The 17,224-nt window shown below is 38.0% G+C and overlaps 1 protein-coding gene across 1 annotated transcript in view; it reads right to left on the bottom strand.

Moving 5' to 3' along the window:
* Positions 1-17,224, bottom strand: part of GUCY2F (guanylate cyclase 2F, retinal) — a 99,960-nt gene that overhangs the window by 47,015 nt on the left and 35,721 nt on the right. Inside the window, exon 7 of the mRNA XM_007992542.3 lies at positions 11,517-11,606. Within this exon, the coding sequence (XP_007990733.3) occupies positions 11,517-11,606 (90 nt within the window). The remainder of the gene's footprint in view (positions 1-11,516; positions 11,607-17,224) is intronic.

Below are 17,224 nucleotides of genomic sequence, written 5' to 3'. Positions count from 1 at the left end.
TTTCCTCTAAGGCCAGGAACAAGGCAAATATGTCTGCTGTTACCATTTCTACTCAACTTGTACAATAGTATCAAAACTTTGATAAGAAAAAAGTAAAGAAAACTTAAATAAATGGTGACATATACCCCATTAATGGACTGAAAGACTCAGTATTGTTAAGACGTCCATTTTGCCTAAATGTCTCTATAAATTCATTGCAATCCCCATCAGAACTTACAGAAAGCCTTGTGGAAGTAATAGACAGGCTGATTTCAAAATTTATTTTAAATTTAAAGAATTTACAATGTCCAAAACAATCTTGAAAAAAAAAAGTTAGAGGCTTACACCACTTGACTTTAGGAGGTACTCTATAGTTATGATAACCAAGGGAGTGTGATATTGGCATTATGGTTACACTAATGAGTGAAGGAAACAGAACAGAGACTCCAAAAATATATGCACACATACCTAGTCAGTTAATTTTTCTCCAAGTTACAACATTAATTCAATGGAAAGCTTTTTAAAAACAATTGTTACTGGAACCCTGGGTATCTATATGCAAAAACTGAACCTTAATCATTGTCTCAGTCTGTACACAAAAAGTAATTCAAAATGGATCATAGGCCGAAACCCAGAATCTTGGACTGGGGGAGGGAGAGAGACAGAGAGAGAGAGAAGAAAAGAAAGAAAAAGAAGGAAGGAAGGAAGGAAGGAAGGAAGGAAGGAAGGAAGGAAGGAAGGAAGGAAGGAAGGAAGGAAGGAGGGAGGGAGGGAGGGAGGGAGGGAGGGAGGGAGGGAGGGAGGAAGGAAGGAAGGAAGGAAGGAAGGAAGGAAGGAAGGAAGGAAGGAAGGAAGGAGAAAGAAAGGAAGGAAAGAAAGGAAAGAAAGAAAGGAAAGAAAGGAAGGAGGGAGGGAGGGAGGGAGGGATGGATGGAAGGAAGGAAGAGAGAGAGAGAGAAAGAGAGAAAGAAAGAGAGAAAGAGAAAGAAAGAAACAGAGAGAGAGAAAGAAAGAAAGAAAAAGAAAGAAAGAAAGAAAGAAAGAAAGAAAGAAAGAAAGAAAGAAAGAAAGAAAGAGAAAGAAAGAAAGAAAGAGAAAGAAAGAAAGAAAGAAAGAAAGAAAGAAAGAAAGAAAGAAAGAAAGAAAGAAAGAAGAAAGAAAGAAAGAGACAGAAAGACAGACAAAGAGAAAGAGAAAGAAAGTAGGAGGGACAAAGGCGGAGGACAAAGGGAGAAGAAGGGGGAAAGGGAGGGGAGTTGGAGGGGAAAATAAAATGATAAATTGGACAATTGGACTTCCTTAAAACTAAAAATGTTGCTCAACAGAAGACATCATAGACAAGCCACAAATTGAGAAAAATAATTACAAAATAAATAGTTCAGCAAAGGCTATTCAGGATATATAAAGAATGTCTGTAATTTAAAAATAAAAATACAAAAAAATCCCAATGTTTAAGAATGGGCAAAAACTTGAAAAGGCTCTTCACACAGGAAGATATACAAGTGAATTGTAAACACGTTAAAAGGGTGCTCAACAATTTTAGTCATCAGGAAAATGCAAATTAGAGTATAAGATACCATTTCATACACACTAGAAAGGCAAATATCAAAAAGACAAATGTTGTTAAGAATTTAGAGCAACTGGAACATTTCCGATGGGAACGTAAAATGCCAAAACCGATTTGGAGAACAGTTTGGATGTTTCATATAAAGCTACACATACAACTACTCTATGACCCAGTTCTATTCTTATGTATCTACTCAAGAGAAGTAAAAATATATGTTCACAAAAGACATATATAAAAATCTTTATAGTTTTCTATGAAAAGACGGCCACCACCACTAATTAATAGAGAAATGCAAATCAAAACCTCTGGGAGATATCACCTTAACCCCATTATGATGGCTACAGAAAATAAGTGTTGGCAAAGATGTGGAGAAATTGGAACACTTGGGCACTGTTGGTGGGATTGTAAAATGGTGCAACTGCTATGGAAAACAGTATGAAAGTTTATACAAAATATTAAAAATAGAACCATCACATTAGCCAGCAATCTTACTTCCAGATATATGTACAAAAGGATTGATAGCACAGTCTCAAAGAAGTATTTCTACAACCATGTTCCTAGCAGCACTATTCACATTAGCCAAGAGGTGGATGTAACCCAAACATTTAACAATAAACAAATGCATAACATACAATGGACTATTACTCAGTCTTAAAAAAGAAGGAAATCCTGTCACATGCTACAACATGAATGAACCTTGAGGACATTATGCCAAGTGAAATAAGACAGTCACAAAAACATAAATACTATATGATTATACTTACATGAGATATCTAAAGTAGTGAAACTCATAGGAACAGAAAGAGTGGTAGTTACCAGGGGCTGTTGGAAATAGAAATGGGGATATTTTCAAGATCAGATTTGCAAGATGAAAAAGCTTAAGATTTGCAAGATGAAAAAGTTCTGGAGATATGTTTCACAACAATGTGAATATGCTTAACACTACTGAATTGTATACTTAAAAATGGTTAAGATGGTAAATTTTATGTTATGTGATTTTTTTACCATAACGAAAAATGTTTATAGTTGCCTCATTCATAAAATCATCAAAAAAACTCTTCTAAAAAATTAGAATCAAGCCAAATGTTCAACAGGAGAATGATAAAGAAATTGTGATATAGTCATAAAACGAACTACTACTGGCAATTTAAAAAGTGACCTACAGGTATATGCAAAATCATAAGTTAATCTTAAAAAGAATTGTGCTAACAGAAAGAAGGCAGGCACAAGATACTGTATCATTCCATTTACATAAAATCAAAGAACAGAAAAAAATATTAATTTATTTTAATAGACATCAGAATAGTGATTGCCTATGGGATAGGAGAAATTACTGAAAAGGAGGACAAATGAACTTTCTGGTGTAATTTTTTTTCTCCAAAAAAGAACATATTAGTAACTTTTTTGGAGAATGGTTACATAGATACATGCAATTGTCAAAATTCATTGAACAGAACATCTAGCATGTGTACATTTTATTTTATATTACACCTGAATAGAAAACATATTTTATAAACACAATGAAACATTATGCTAAGTGAAATGAGTGAGTCACAAAATGACAAATACTGTATGATTCTACTTATACAGGATATACAAAGTAGTGAAAATTCATAGGAAAAGAAAATAGAATGGTGTTTACCAGGAACTTCAGGAAGGAGGAAATGGAGAGTTGTTTAATGGGTACAGAGTTTCAGTTTTTCAAGGTGAAAAAGTTCCAGAGATATGTTGCACAACAATGTGAATATACTTAACACTACTTAACTGTACACTTTAAGGTGGTAAATTTTATGTCTTTTTAGCACAATTAAAAATAAAAAAACACTATGAGAGAACCTCATCAACTCACTAGAATGACTAAAATTAAATTGACAACATCAAATATCGGCAATGATGTAGATCAAAGGGAATTCTCATAACTTGTGTGCAGGAAAGTAAAATGAGAAAATATTTCACAGGGTGTTATAGAGTTAAGTGTACACTACGCTTTAACCTAGAAATTCCCTTCCTGGTATTTCTAGGAGAAATTCTCAAGAGAAATTCAAATATGTGTCCATAAAAAGACTGGTTCAAGATTATCCATTGCACTTATATAGACAATAGCCAAAATTGCAATCAACCCAAATGTCCATCAGCGGTAAAATGGATAATTAAATTGTGCTATATTTATGCAATGGAATACTACTTAGCAATAAAAAGGAACAAGCTACTTATACATGGATGAATATCACAATCTTTCTGTTGTCTGTTTCCACTTATATGATGTTTTAGAACAAGCAAAATTAATGCAAGTTAAACAAGCAAACAGAAAAACAGAACTGTGGTTGCCTCTGGTTTTCGGTGAACACAAATTTACTAAGGGACACAAGTGAAATTTTGGAGAGAAGGGAATGTTTTATATCAGGGGTCAGCAATCTTTTTCTATAAAACTACAGATAATAGATAACTTGGGCTTCGCAGATAATACATGGTTTCTGTTGTTTTATTTTTTCATAACCCTTTTTAAAATGTAGAAAATATTCTTTGCTTCCAGACTGTAAAAACAGGCCATGGGCCATAATTTGCTAATCTCTACTTTATATCATGATAGAAGTCTAGATTGTATGGGTATGTCATTTTATCAAAATTATAGAGAAATGATATGGGCATTTCAAAGTGTGTAACTGCACCTAAAAATACAGAACTGAAAATTAATAATAACTACCACAAAATTAGGGATGTGAGAAATGGGTGAAGGTATAGATGAAAAAATATAGGATAATGATGATTGTTGAAGGTGAGTTTTGGACACATAAATGTTATACTATTTTGTTTATTTTGCATATATTTCTTCCTTTCCTTTTTTTTTTTTTTTTTTTTTTTTTTTTTTTGGTAGCAATAGGGTCTCTTTATGTTGCCCAAGCTGGTCTTGAACTCCTAGGCTCAAGCTATCATCCTTCCTCAGTCTCCCAAAGTGCTGGGATTACAAAAAGTGGGTTTTTTTCAAAAAAGAAAAAAAGAAAAAATTCTGGATTTTAGCTGAAGCAGTGCTTAGAGGAGATTTTCTAGCTGTAGGTGAGTAAATTAGAAAATAAGAAAGGTTAAAATCAACCATCAAAGCTTCCAACTCAGAAAACTAGTAAAAGAGCAACAAATTAAATACAAAGTAAGTAGAAGGAAGGAAAAAAAAGATAAGAATATAAATCAATGGGACAGAAAGCAGGCATACAATAGAAAACAATCAACAAAGTTCAAAGTTGATATTTGGAAAATATGAATAGAATTAATATCCTCTAGCAATGCTGATTAAGAAAAAAACGTAAATTATCAGTATCAGGAATGAAACGGAGAACATCGTTACAGATCTTAAGGATATCTAAAAGATAGCTTGAACATATTATATATACAACTTTGTGCCAATAAGTTTGATAACATATATGAAATGAACAACTTCCTTTAAAGCCATAACTTACCAAAACTGGCACAAGAAGAAATAGAAAGTTTGAATAGTCCAATATCTATTAAAGAAGTTGAATCTATAATTTGAAATCTCCACACAAAGGAAAGAACAATAGGAATCTACTAAAGAGATTTAAGCAGTGATAAAATCAGACTCAATTTTGAAAAGAGTAGTTTGCAATGTGAAGAATGGATTTGAGAGTGGATGTGATTAGAATAGTTAAAAGACAGTTGCAAGGTGTCAGGGGTTAGGGGGAGACAGGTGTGAACAGGTGGAGCACAGAGGATTTTTAGGGGACTGAAACTATTCTGTATGTTGCTATAATGGTGAATACATGCCATTATACATTTGTCAAAATTCACAAGATATATAACACCAAGAGTTTACCCCAATGTAAACTATGGACTTTGGGTGATAATGATGTGTCAGTGTAAGTTCATGATTATAATCAATCAGCCACCCTGTTAATAGTTGGGGAGGCTGTGCATGGGTGGGGACAGGAGATAGATGGGAACTCTCCGTGCTTTCTGCTCAATTTTCTGTGAACCCAAAACAGTTCCAAAAAATTAAGTCTAGATGTTGGAGCGGATGCAGTGAACAGGGAACACTTTTTTTTTTTTTTTTTTTTTTTTTTTTTTTTGAGATGGAGTTTCACTCTTGTCACCCAGGCTGGAGTTCAATGGCATGATTTTGGCTCACTGCAACCTCTATCACCCGGGTTCAAGCAATTCTCCTGCCTCAGCCTCCAGAGTAGCTGGGATTACAGGCGCCCACCACCACGCTCAGCTAATTTTTGTATTTTTAGTAGAGACAGGGTTTCACCATGTTGGTCAGGCTGGTCTCGAACTCCTGACCTCAGGTGATCCACCTGCCCCGGGCTCCCAAAGTGCTGGGATTACAGGCATGAGCCACCATGCCCAGCCAAACAGGGAACACTTCTACACTGCTAGTGGGAATGTAAACTACTACAACCACTATGGAAAACAGTATGGAGATTTTTTTTCTCTTTTTTTTTTTTTTTTTTGAGATGGAGTCTCACTCTGTCGCCCAGGCTGGAGTGCAGTGGTGTGATCTCGGCTCACTGCACCTCCCAGGTTCATGCCATTCTCCTGCCTCAGCCTCTGAGTAGCCGGGACCACAGGTGTCCACCACTACGCCTGGCTAAGTTTTTGTATTTTTAGTAAAGATGGGGTTTCACCATGTTAGCCAGGATGGTCTTGATTTCCTGACCTCATGATCCACCCGCCTTGGCCTCCCATTAGCCACCGTGCCTGGCCAACAGTGTGGAAATTTCTTAAAGAACTAAGAGTAGAACTACCATTTGATTCAGTTTTCAATCCCACTACTGGATATCTACCCAGAGGAAAAGAAGTCATTATGTGAAAAAGATACTTGTACACGCATGTTTATAGCAGCACAATTTGCAATTGCAAAAATATGGAACCAGCCCAAATGCCCGTCAGTCAACGAGTGGATAAAGAAATTGTTGTGTGTGTGTGTGTGTGTGTGTATGATATATATGTGTATATATCTATTGGTATATATGTGTATATATATCACATCATATATACATATATTTATATATATGATGGAATACTACTCAGCCATAAAGAGGAATGAATTAATGGCATTTGCAGCAACCTGGATGGAACTAGAGACTATTAATTCTAAGTGAAGTAGCTTAGGAATGGAAAACCAAACATCATATGTTCTCACTCATAAGTGGGAGCTAAGTTATGAGGATGCAAAGACATAAGAATGATACAAAGGACTTTGGGGATTAGGGGGAAAGGGTGGGAGGGGGTGAGAGATAAATGACTACAAATTGAGTTCAGTGTATACTGCTTAGGTGATGGGTGCACCAAAATCTCACAAATTGCCACTAAAGAACTTATTCATGTAACCAAATACCACCTGTTCCCCCCAAAAAACTATGGAAATAATTTTTTTTAAGAAATTAAGTCTATGAAAAGAAAAAAAGACAATCTTAGTAGCTCTAGTGGGAGATGATGGTAGCTTGGACCAGGATAGCAAGAGTAAAAATCGAGAAAGAGAAGGACATTGGAGCTTCAAGGAAAATGGAGAAGCTTTGATGTATGGGTTGTAGGAAGTGAATTAACCAATAAAGTATAATGGAATTATGAGGTAGTAGTAAGGGACATTTAAATATAAGAAACCATGAATTTATAGTGGAAACAATATACTTTGTTGCATAAATTTCTGCTATAATATTTGACTGTTTAAGTGCAAGCACAAATAAAGTTAAGAGTTGGGATCATACAGAACTAGAGTTTTGCAAGTGGGTCTGACCAAAAAAACAGAAATATTAATAAGAGCATGTTCAAATGATAGATTATAGAATCTGAATTGGACAATAAAGTAAATAAAACAAGGGCTTGTGAGTTTGGAGAAAGCAGAGGTCAGTAGAGTGGAAGACCTGATATAGTCAAATATAGGCACAGTTGGGATAAAAGGAGGTTATAATCAGAGAGTGTGATGAATTCATAATTTGGGAGGTGAAGCTTTTTGTTTGTTTGTTTTTTGTTTTTTGTTTTGTTTTTTTTTTTTGAGACGGAGTCTAGCTCTGTCGCCCAGGCTGGAGTGCAGTGGTGTGATCTCGGCTCACTGCAAGCTCTGCCTCCCGGGTTCACGCCATTCTTCTGTCTCAGCCTCCTGAGTAGCTGGGACTACAGGCGGCCACCACTACAACCGGCTAATTTTTTTATATTATTAGTAGAGACAGGGTTTCACCATGTTAGCTAGGATGGTCTTGATCTCCTGACCTCGTGATCCACCCGCCTCGGCCTCCCAAAGTGCTGGGATTACAGGCGTGAGCTACTGCGCCCGGCCAGGTGAAGCATTTTCAGCAGCAGTTATAGAAGATGGAAAAGCAGAAGGTATTAATATAATGGTAGCAGTGTTTGACCAAAGTAGAATGGAAGAGAAGATTATTAGGACGATATGACAAAGAATGAAATAGTCAAGATATATAGTTGTCCACAGTCCATGTCCAATTGATGTCACCAGCATAACAGCAGGTCTTGGAGTAGAGAGGAGGACCATGATCCATATCCCAAAATATTCAATAAATTAGGGGTAGTGAATATGGAGAGTAGATGGAAGTAACAGGAGGTGTAGAAGATGCTAAAACAGAGAGTGGCATTAGCCTCAAAAGCTTGTGAGTGTGTTTAACAAAGGCAAGAGAATCATCGTTTGGGAAGCATCGCCAGTAATCAAGGGATACAATTTCACTACATGATCATGATCCTGAGGTACTGAGGCATAATAACAGCCACCACTGGAGAAGAAGTGGCTACAGGGAAGATAATATTCTCAATAGAGGCTCTAGAATGGCCCCAAATATTTTTTCACAAAGTAAACATTTTGTTTCACAGCAACTGCAGTTTACTCTTCTTCACATTTCTTAAAGAAAGAGATAATCTCTAACAACAACAACTGAGAATTTCCTTTAAAGAACTCCATGATACTTTCCATTTGCCTTTAGAGGAGTACAGGGAACATGCCAATCAGTTCCACATTATGGGGAAGAACACGAGACTAAGAGATACGGCCTAATTTTTCTGCACACAATTTTGCAGAAGTTGTGATCTTAAAAGATGTTGAAAAGTATCAGCTCTGTGGCCTTCTGACTCCAGCTGCTTGTTTTTCAAGGACATCCATCCCATTGTGCACTGCTCCTTTCTATATCTGGCTCAGAAAGATCTGCTTTCCATCTGGATCCTGGTACCCAGCCCTAACGTTATAAAGGTCATGAATACATATAAGTAGTCAAGGCAGTGCTGGACTCACAGTGACAGTATGATCAGATCCACCTCCAGCTTCAAAAAAGCATTCAACTAAAAAGCATTAAAGCACGCCCACATGGTAAATTGGTAAATTCTAGAAAATCCTGGCTTTCTCTCTAAGTTTGAGTTACACTCTATACCTGACATGGCAACACAAGTCAGTAAAGGGAACACACAAAGAGATGTCATGAGGATAATGGGAGGGCAATTTCTTCACTGTCAGAGAAGGAAATTACAAATATGGAAAAGTAAAAAAAAATAAAATAAAACAGAATTAACCCTGTGGCACTGGATTAGAATTAGAGAGTTTAGTATGAATTTATGGTTTTAGATAGACAGATTTATTGATATGAATATTATAGATACTAATTGAATAAAATAAAAACCTATATGTGCACACTGATATAAATAAATGAATGAATAAATAAATGAGGAAGAAGAAAAGCTTCTTTCTTATAATAAAATGTCAACCAGTAAATGTAGAAACAATGATGGAATACGACATTTATCAATGGATGTCAAAATTATTGGGTAAAACTTTGATGAAGAACAGGATATTTACAAAAAGTATCTCTCCCAATATTATATATTAATTACAATAAGATAAAAGCAGTTACTCTACAGTGGAGGAACTTGGCAGGCAGCACCTAAATTAAGTAATCAGGTTAACATCACCAATAATGGGATGATCACCATCATCCTCATAAAGTGCCTCCTGATAAAGTGCACTGAAAAAGACACATAACTTCTGTAGTATTCTGGCTGAAGATGCATAGTTTAAATCAATCTTGAGGAACCCAGGCAAACTCAAATTGAGGGACAGTCCATGAAATAATTGATCTGAATTCAGCAAAAATATAAAGATGAAGAAAAACAAAGAAAATCTGAGAAACTGTTACAGATTAAAAGCAACTAAAAAGATATGACAGCCAACTAAATGTGTGAGTCTGGATTAGAAACTGATATGTTGGAATATTAGCTGTATTGTATAAGACCATTAGTAAAATTAGAATATGGGAAGTAGTTTAGATAGTAGTATTGTAGCAATGTTAAATTTTCTGATTTTGATCATTATACTGTAGTGTTTTTAGGAAGTACACACTGAAGTGTTTAGAGATAAAAGGGCATAGGGTCTACAACTTACTCTCAAATGGCTCAGAAAAATAATGTACATAAATATATAAATAGATAATAAAAAGCAACTAGGCAAAATGTAAATAATTGCTGAATCTTTGAATTATTCTTGAAGCTTTTTGTAGGTTTGAAATTATGTCAAAATTAGAAGCTACCCCAAAAAAGATGTCATGGACACACTCTACCTTGAGTCAATACTTCTAGTGTATCAGCTGTCCCAGGTTTGGCCTGTTTTGGCTCCATAATTTGGACCTAGATTTCTGTTTAGCATCCTGGATTACCAAACCAGTGTAGAATTGTCTATTTTAGTTCTGACCTTGATCCCCCTTTTGGACTCATGTCTCATTATCTTGCCTTCATCTCCGGGTATTACAATCACGTGTAAGAAAAATACCAAATTGGCCGGGCATGATGGCTCACGCCTGTAATCCAAGCAGTTTGTGAGGCTGAGGCGGGAGGATCACCTGAGGTCAGGAGTTCCAGACCAGCCTGACCGACATGGTGAAACCCTGTCTCTACTAAAAATATAAAATATTAGCCGGGCATGGTTGTGGGTGCCTGTAATCCCAGCTACTCAGGAGTCTGAGTACTCAACTACTCAGGAGAATCCCAGCTACTCAGGAGAATCGCCTTGAACCTGGGAGGCAGAGGTTACAGTGAGCTGAGATCGTGCCATTACACTCCAGCCTGGGCAACAGGAGCAAAACTCCGTCTCAAAAAAAAGAAAGAAAAATACCAAATCATAACATCTCTTCCTAACCTCTAGGACATGTCCTATCTTCCACAGGCCACATATCTTCCATTTCCTTTGTTTTCTCACTTGTTCAGTGCTCTGGAAGTAGTAGTTGCCTCATTCAGATTTGTTGGAATGATTTGAAATGGCCCACTTCATAAATGTACAGCAATCTGTGATTGCCTTTTAAAATCCCACTTTCAAGAACCTGAAGGAACCCAAGATAGTATTCACAAGTCTTGTATGGACTCAGTCCAAGGAGGAGCCAAGATTTTAAAATGGCTTAGGAAGGATCATCAGTATCCTTGCCTTATCTACAGGCTGCTTTCTTAAGCAAGCCATCCAAGGTCTCCTTGAACATAATTAGTGGGATTAGGGAAATAACCACCTTTCAAATAGAAATTACCAAGTGACTGGAAAATGAAGATTTGGAATGATTATGGGATATTTACTTGATAATAATCCTAATAGTTACCACTTGATAAAGAAGCTATGCGCCAGGAAATGCACAAGATGCTTTACGTGTATTGTCTCTTTAAATCCTCATCCAACCTAAAGGGTAGATATTAATATAACCCTTTTATAAATAAGGAAACTAAGGCTTAGGGAGTTTAGATGACTTGCCCAAGTTAATACAGCTCTTACATGGTAGAGCTGAGATTTGAGTGCTTCATGTCTCTTTGACTCCAGAGCACATACCTTTGCCATTGCATAATATGATCATGCCAACCCAGTAGCAACCCTGCAGTTTCCCTGAACTGATTTGTTAAGGGGTCTTCCTAAACAGCTCTGATGTTAGTTACTTTGGAGAACAGATTTATTTTAGTGGGAATTTACATAAATGAAGGTTTCTCATACCATTTCGAACACATCACTTGCTCTTGACTTGATGGACTTAATGTCTCCAAAATCTCCAGGGGGGAGCTTTTTCAGCCACACCCAATCACCCTAGAAAGAAAAGGAGGAGAATGAATAGTGGTTAAACTTAGTTCCCAGCAGTTTCAGAAAAATGTCCCTTCCACATAAAGGGTTTATAGCTATACCAGCAATCCAAATAGACATTTTCCTTCTCTCCCACCCTCCACCTCACAGACATTCTGTATTCTGAGCTGAAATGAAGTCATACACAGAAGTTAAACTTAAAAATTACAGTTTCTCAAGACAGGGAAACAACTGCAGATATGTAGACTCCAGAAAAGGAATGATACCACTCTTTGCAAAGCCTTTCTTAACTAACTGCAGGAAGTGCTAGGTCATTTCACTTTTTCATAGCTAAGTGATGTAGCACCAGGTTCCCCATGATTAATGGTGATGGTTAGTGGTTGCAATTCCCACTGCCTTGAGGCGTCTGTGGAGGGAAACGTAGGGTGGGAGATGTAGTGCAGCAAATGTTTCCTGCATTTACCTTGATCCATTTTTCTCTTGTGGAACAGGCCATTTGTGTGTGTGTGTATGGGGGGGGGTTGTCTTATGCTTTAGTCATAATCCAATTGGCTTAAATCTAGATTAAACATTTCTTATTTGAATGCTCAATGTACTACCATAGTAATGTGAGTAATCTAGAGTCTTCCAAAAGTCTGTTTCTGACTTATTAAGTAAAAAACTGCTATTTTAAGGCTTCTGTCAAGTTAAAAACAACAATTATTTTATTGTTTTCACTTCAACACCAGCGCCTGATAATTTTTTTCTATGTGCATAGCCTCAAGGATTCATCAGTCATAAAGCCCTATTTAGTTTCCATCCAACCCAAATTTAAAAAAATACAAATATAGATTCTTTCTTCTCCATAATAGTAATAATGCCTTACATTTGCACAATTCTCTCTACTCTTCAAAGTGATTTCACATCCATTACCTATAGCCTGGAGATTCCATTTCGGGCTGCACCAACTTGTCATCAAGTAGAGATAATAAAGCAGAGAGCTCTGTGCAGTCAAATTCCAAAAATAAAAGAGTATAATCAGGCCGGGTGCACGCCTGTAATCCTAGCACTTTGGGAGGCCAAGGCGGGCACATCACGAGGTCAGGAGATCGAGACCATCCTGGCTAGCACAGCGAAACCCCATCTCTACTAAAAATACAAAAAATTATCTGGGCATGGTGGCGGGCGCCTTAGTCCCAGCTACTCAGGAAGCTGAGGCAGGAGAGTAGCGTGAACCTGGGAGGCAGAGCTTGCAGTGAGTGGACATGGCGCCACTGCACTCCAGCCTGGGCAACAGAGCAAGACTCTGTCTTTAAAAAAAAAAAAAAAAAAAAAAAAAGAGTGTAACCACTCTCTTATCAAGGAATATATCTGGCTATGGCAGTGCATCTGGAAACCTGCCAGAGGCAAAGGCTAATGGAAGCTGCAGGCTTCTGAGTTAGTTGCCAGCACTTTGTATTATCATTTACTACCCAAGGAGCTCAAAGCCCTTTAACTAAGAAATAGCCCTCCGAGACCTTCAGCAGCTGGAAAAAACGAACAAACAAACAAACAAACAAACAAAACTCAACAAATGCACTGGCCAGGCTCAGTTCCCAGAGCGTTCAGAAGGGTAGTCCCGGATCAGTGCCTGCCTGCAGCAGAATGGTCAAAGCATTCAATCCACTAAATCTCCAAGTGTGGTCCCTGGACCAGCTGCATTAGCATCACCTGGAAACTGGTTAGAAAGGCCAGTTCTCAAGCCCCACCCAACACTTAACGAAATCAGAAATCGTAGGGTGAGGTCCAGCAATCTGTGTTTTAACAAGTCCTCCACGTGACTCTAATACAGGTGAAAGTTTTTGATCCACCATCCCAGCCTTTGCCTTTTCCTCATATTTATGGAACTCTCCTCACTCATACTCTCTTCATTTACCTCTTACTAAGTTTCTTTCATCAAAATCTGCTCTCAGTCGGGGATCTAAAACTCATTCACAGAAGTCAGGAGGGCCTGACACAAGCTTGAAGTTTTACCCTTCAGAGAACTTGGCCCTTTAGAGGGACCAAAGGCTAAATATTAAGCTGAAAGAATAAAACTCTAACTGAAAATTTATGGAATCAACCAACATGTGGGAAAGACTAGTGAACAAAAAAGCCTTCCCGGCACCTTTGCAGTTATGTTACTGAGCCCATGGTCACTGCTAGCCACTATGGCACTTTTGTGCTGGTTAGAAAGGGTATTTTCTCTCAAATTTAAAAAATCTGAACTTTGTGAGTATATTATCATACAGCCTGTGGCAGCCCTGTGATGTTAGGCAGAACACCCTGGCTGTATACATACACATACCATACTCTCATTTATGGACACATCCCCCAGACACCAGGGAGCACATTCCACGAGCAGCATGGATGCTCTGCACATCACCAAATTCTATCTGCCCAGTGAGGCCTCTGTCAGCTTTGCAGTCAGGCATTAGGAGTTGGGTTGAGAAGTTGAAATTGGTCCTCTGAGAATATTAGGCAGGAGAGAAAAGCAACCTCAAGAAACTTCTGGAAAATAGTCAAGATAGTACATACCCAGCTACACATGAGTTTACCAGTGACTGTGCATGTGCATAGCTGGGAGTGCCAGTATAGATGTAGATGTGAGAAGGCTCTTCTACCACCTCATTCCAGAACTAGACTGGGAAGCCAGAATCTCTGTGCCCACTTTGGTACCACTCACACATAAGTTGGCATATGTTACAATGTGAATATTACCCTCTTAGATGTAGTTCCCTTTTGCAGAGCACAACCTGAACATCAGTACTCACAGTCCTGACTCTGCCTCACACCTGGTACCCCATACCTTCTTCCTAGAGCCAGCCCTATTGCAAACATGGGCTAACCTTCTGTCTGGCTTATTAACTGCCACCAGCAGCTAAGCAGAGCTTTTTCCTGCCAAATCAACAAATGTGAGAGCTGGAAAGGGTCATAGGTATCCCTAACACAATCCCTTCATATTTTGATAAAGAAACTGAAAACTTAAGAGATTAAGTGATTATCCCAAGGTCAGAAAACTAGGTAGTAACAGAGCCACAATTGACCCAAGGTCTTCCATCTCCTACTTTGTTGCTCTTTCCTCTTGTTGGGGTTTCTTTGGTTTGGGAGATTTTTGTGTGTTTGTTTTAAGATTTAAATAATTCTCACAAAGTTTGTAAGCAAATTTTTGAGTCTGTGTGCATTCTACTTCATGAATAATGAGGAAAAGGGAGGAAATGGGCAAGTTTTATCTTCACCACACATGCACTATTTGTTTTGTTTTTTTCTTCTAAGAGAGAATGATAAAATACTTCACTCATCACTCACTTTTTAATTAAGAGCAAGAAACATCAAACTCTATTCACTGAACTTTTTAGAAGTAATTTAATGTCCATCAGTTTTGAACTAAAGCCATGGTGTATTAATAAGGGGAAAGAGCACTAGATCCTAGACCTGGCTCTGCTTCAAACTCAAGGGTGGCCTTAGAACAGCCACTCAATCTGCCTGAGCCTCAGTTTCCTCACTGACAAAGCTGGACTTACTAGATGATTCCTTAGGACTTACTAGATGATTTCTGGACTTACTAGATGATTTTTTTTAGCTCTGATGATCTGTGATTCTGTGATAAGAAAGAAAAGATGGTTGATGGAAGGGAGGGGGCAGGGAGAGAGTTACAAGGGATATAGAAGGTGAGAAGACAGAAAAAATGCTCTGAGAAAGAGAGATGAATGGAGAGAGAGAAAGATGAGACAAAGAGGAAAACACAGGGAGAAGCAAAGAGGAAAAAGTAGTCAGAAAATGAAGAGGGAAGATGAATTCAGTGGGTTCTCTCTGAATGTGTCAGGGTTACACTGCTGCCCACCACACCTCGTCTCACCCAGACTGTAACTATTAGAGCAGATCATGACATGTCCCCACTGCAATGGCCATTCACAGCTCTTTCTGCCTGGCAGTCAGCTCATCTGGCTTTCCTTTCACATTTCAAAGGCTATCTGTGAAATAAGGGCTGATTTTCCCACACAATTCCAAAGGTTATGCATCTGTGTGTAAAATAAAGTGTGAATTTGTGAGTGTAGTACAATGTGATAGCATGTCCTAGGGAAACTTGTCTTTTGCTATTAGATATCTGCTACTCCAGGCACCTTATCTGGAAATTCCAGGTCTTCCAATGACAATTCTTATGAAAATCTGATTTATTTTAAACAGAAACTAGACAATGAGTCTTCTTTAAAACATTCCTAATAGAGTACTGTTTCAGAAGACACACTACGTCTTTGTTTCATCTGTTAATTCTATTGGCTTATGTCCCCTCTTTGAGTCCTCTTTAACCTCTTTAGTCAGTCCTCTTTAGTCAGGGCAGTTTTCTAGCCTCAGCTGCCTTCCTTCACACCATGCCATCAGCCTAATATTGACTTCACCGTGTAGGTATTATTCTCATAACACCCTCCTTTTGTAAAAATAAAGTCCCCATTTGGCCTACACCATTTAAAAATACTCATGATCTGACTGACCAATAGTCATTCTTAGCTCTCTGCCTCCTTCCAAAATGAGAAAATACCTGACAGACTGTTAAAGGCCAGTTACATACAGATGTTAATTTTTTTCCCCTTCTCAATTCTACACTATAACCTTCCAGCCCCACCAAATAAAACATACCACAATTTAACACATAAATTATTCCACAGAATCAGAGAATGATAGCATATTCAGCCAGAAAAGGCCTTAGAGGTCTGTTAGACCAGCAATTCTCAACCCAGGCTGCACATATCAGAGAACTTTTAAAAAATACCAATACCTGGCCCCACCTCATGCCAACTGAATCAGAATTGCTGAGGGTGGGGCCTGGGAGCAGGTATTTCTTAAATTTCCCCAAGGAGATTCCAGTAAGCAACCAAGGTTGAGAATTTAGTTCAACCCTTCATTTTACAGATAAAAGCCAAGGTTATGGAGATTTACTTCAGAATCCCAGAGGTGTCAATACATTTCTAAAGCCATCAGTTCATTCCATTTGACATTCAAAAGCCATCTGGTTACCCTATCTTAGATCTTTGAGAGAGTAGAGCTGACAATTCCCCAATACCTCAAGTTTACATTTGAAGCGGTTCTCCTCTTTGATTGAATTAAGTCCAAAGCAAGATCCAGAGGTTTCTGCCACTAATTTAAGTCAAAGCCCTCACATAGGCTGAACAAACATACACCACGCTAATGTTGGTGTTGAAGGCCTATAGTCCATTTGTGCTGCTATAACAGAATTCCTATGACTGGGTAATTTATAAAGAGAGGAATATATTTCTCATAGTTCTGGAGGCTGGGATGTCCAAGATCAAGGTACCAGCAGGTATGGTGGTCTGGTGAGGTCTGCTCTCTGCTTTCAGGATGATGCCTTGTTGCTGCATCCTCCCAAGAGGAGGAACACTATGTTTTCACATGGCAGAACACAGAACAGCAAGCTAGCTGAAGGCTGCATTAAGCCTCTTTTATAAGAGCCTTAATATCGTTCACAAAGGAGAAGCCCTTGTGGCCTAATTAGCTCTTAATATCATCACATCAATCTGTGAAATCAAACAAATCATATGCTTCTAAAATACAATGGTGGGATATGCACAAGATAGACATTTCTATTCCAAAAGTCAGAAGTAGGCAAG

The sequence above is a fragment of the Chlorocebus sabaeus genome, chromosome X (genome assembly GCF_047675955.1).
Source record: "Chlorocebus sabaeus isolate Y175 chromosome X, mChlSab1.0.hap1, whole genome shotgun sequence".
Lineage (NCBI taxonomy): Eukaryota > Metazoa > Chordata > Mammalia > Primates > Cercopithecidae > Chlorocebus > Chlorocebus sabaeus.
Note: the sequence above shows the minus strand (reverse complement) of the source record. Positions and strands in the feature narration are given on the sequence as shown.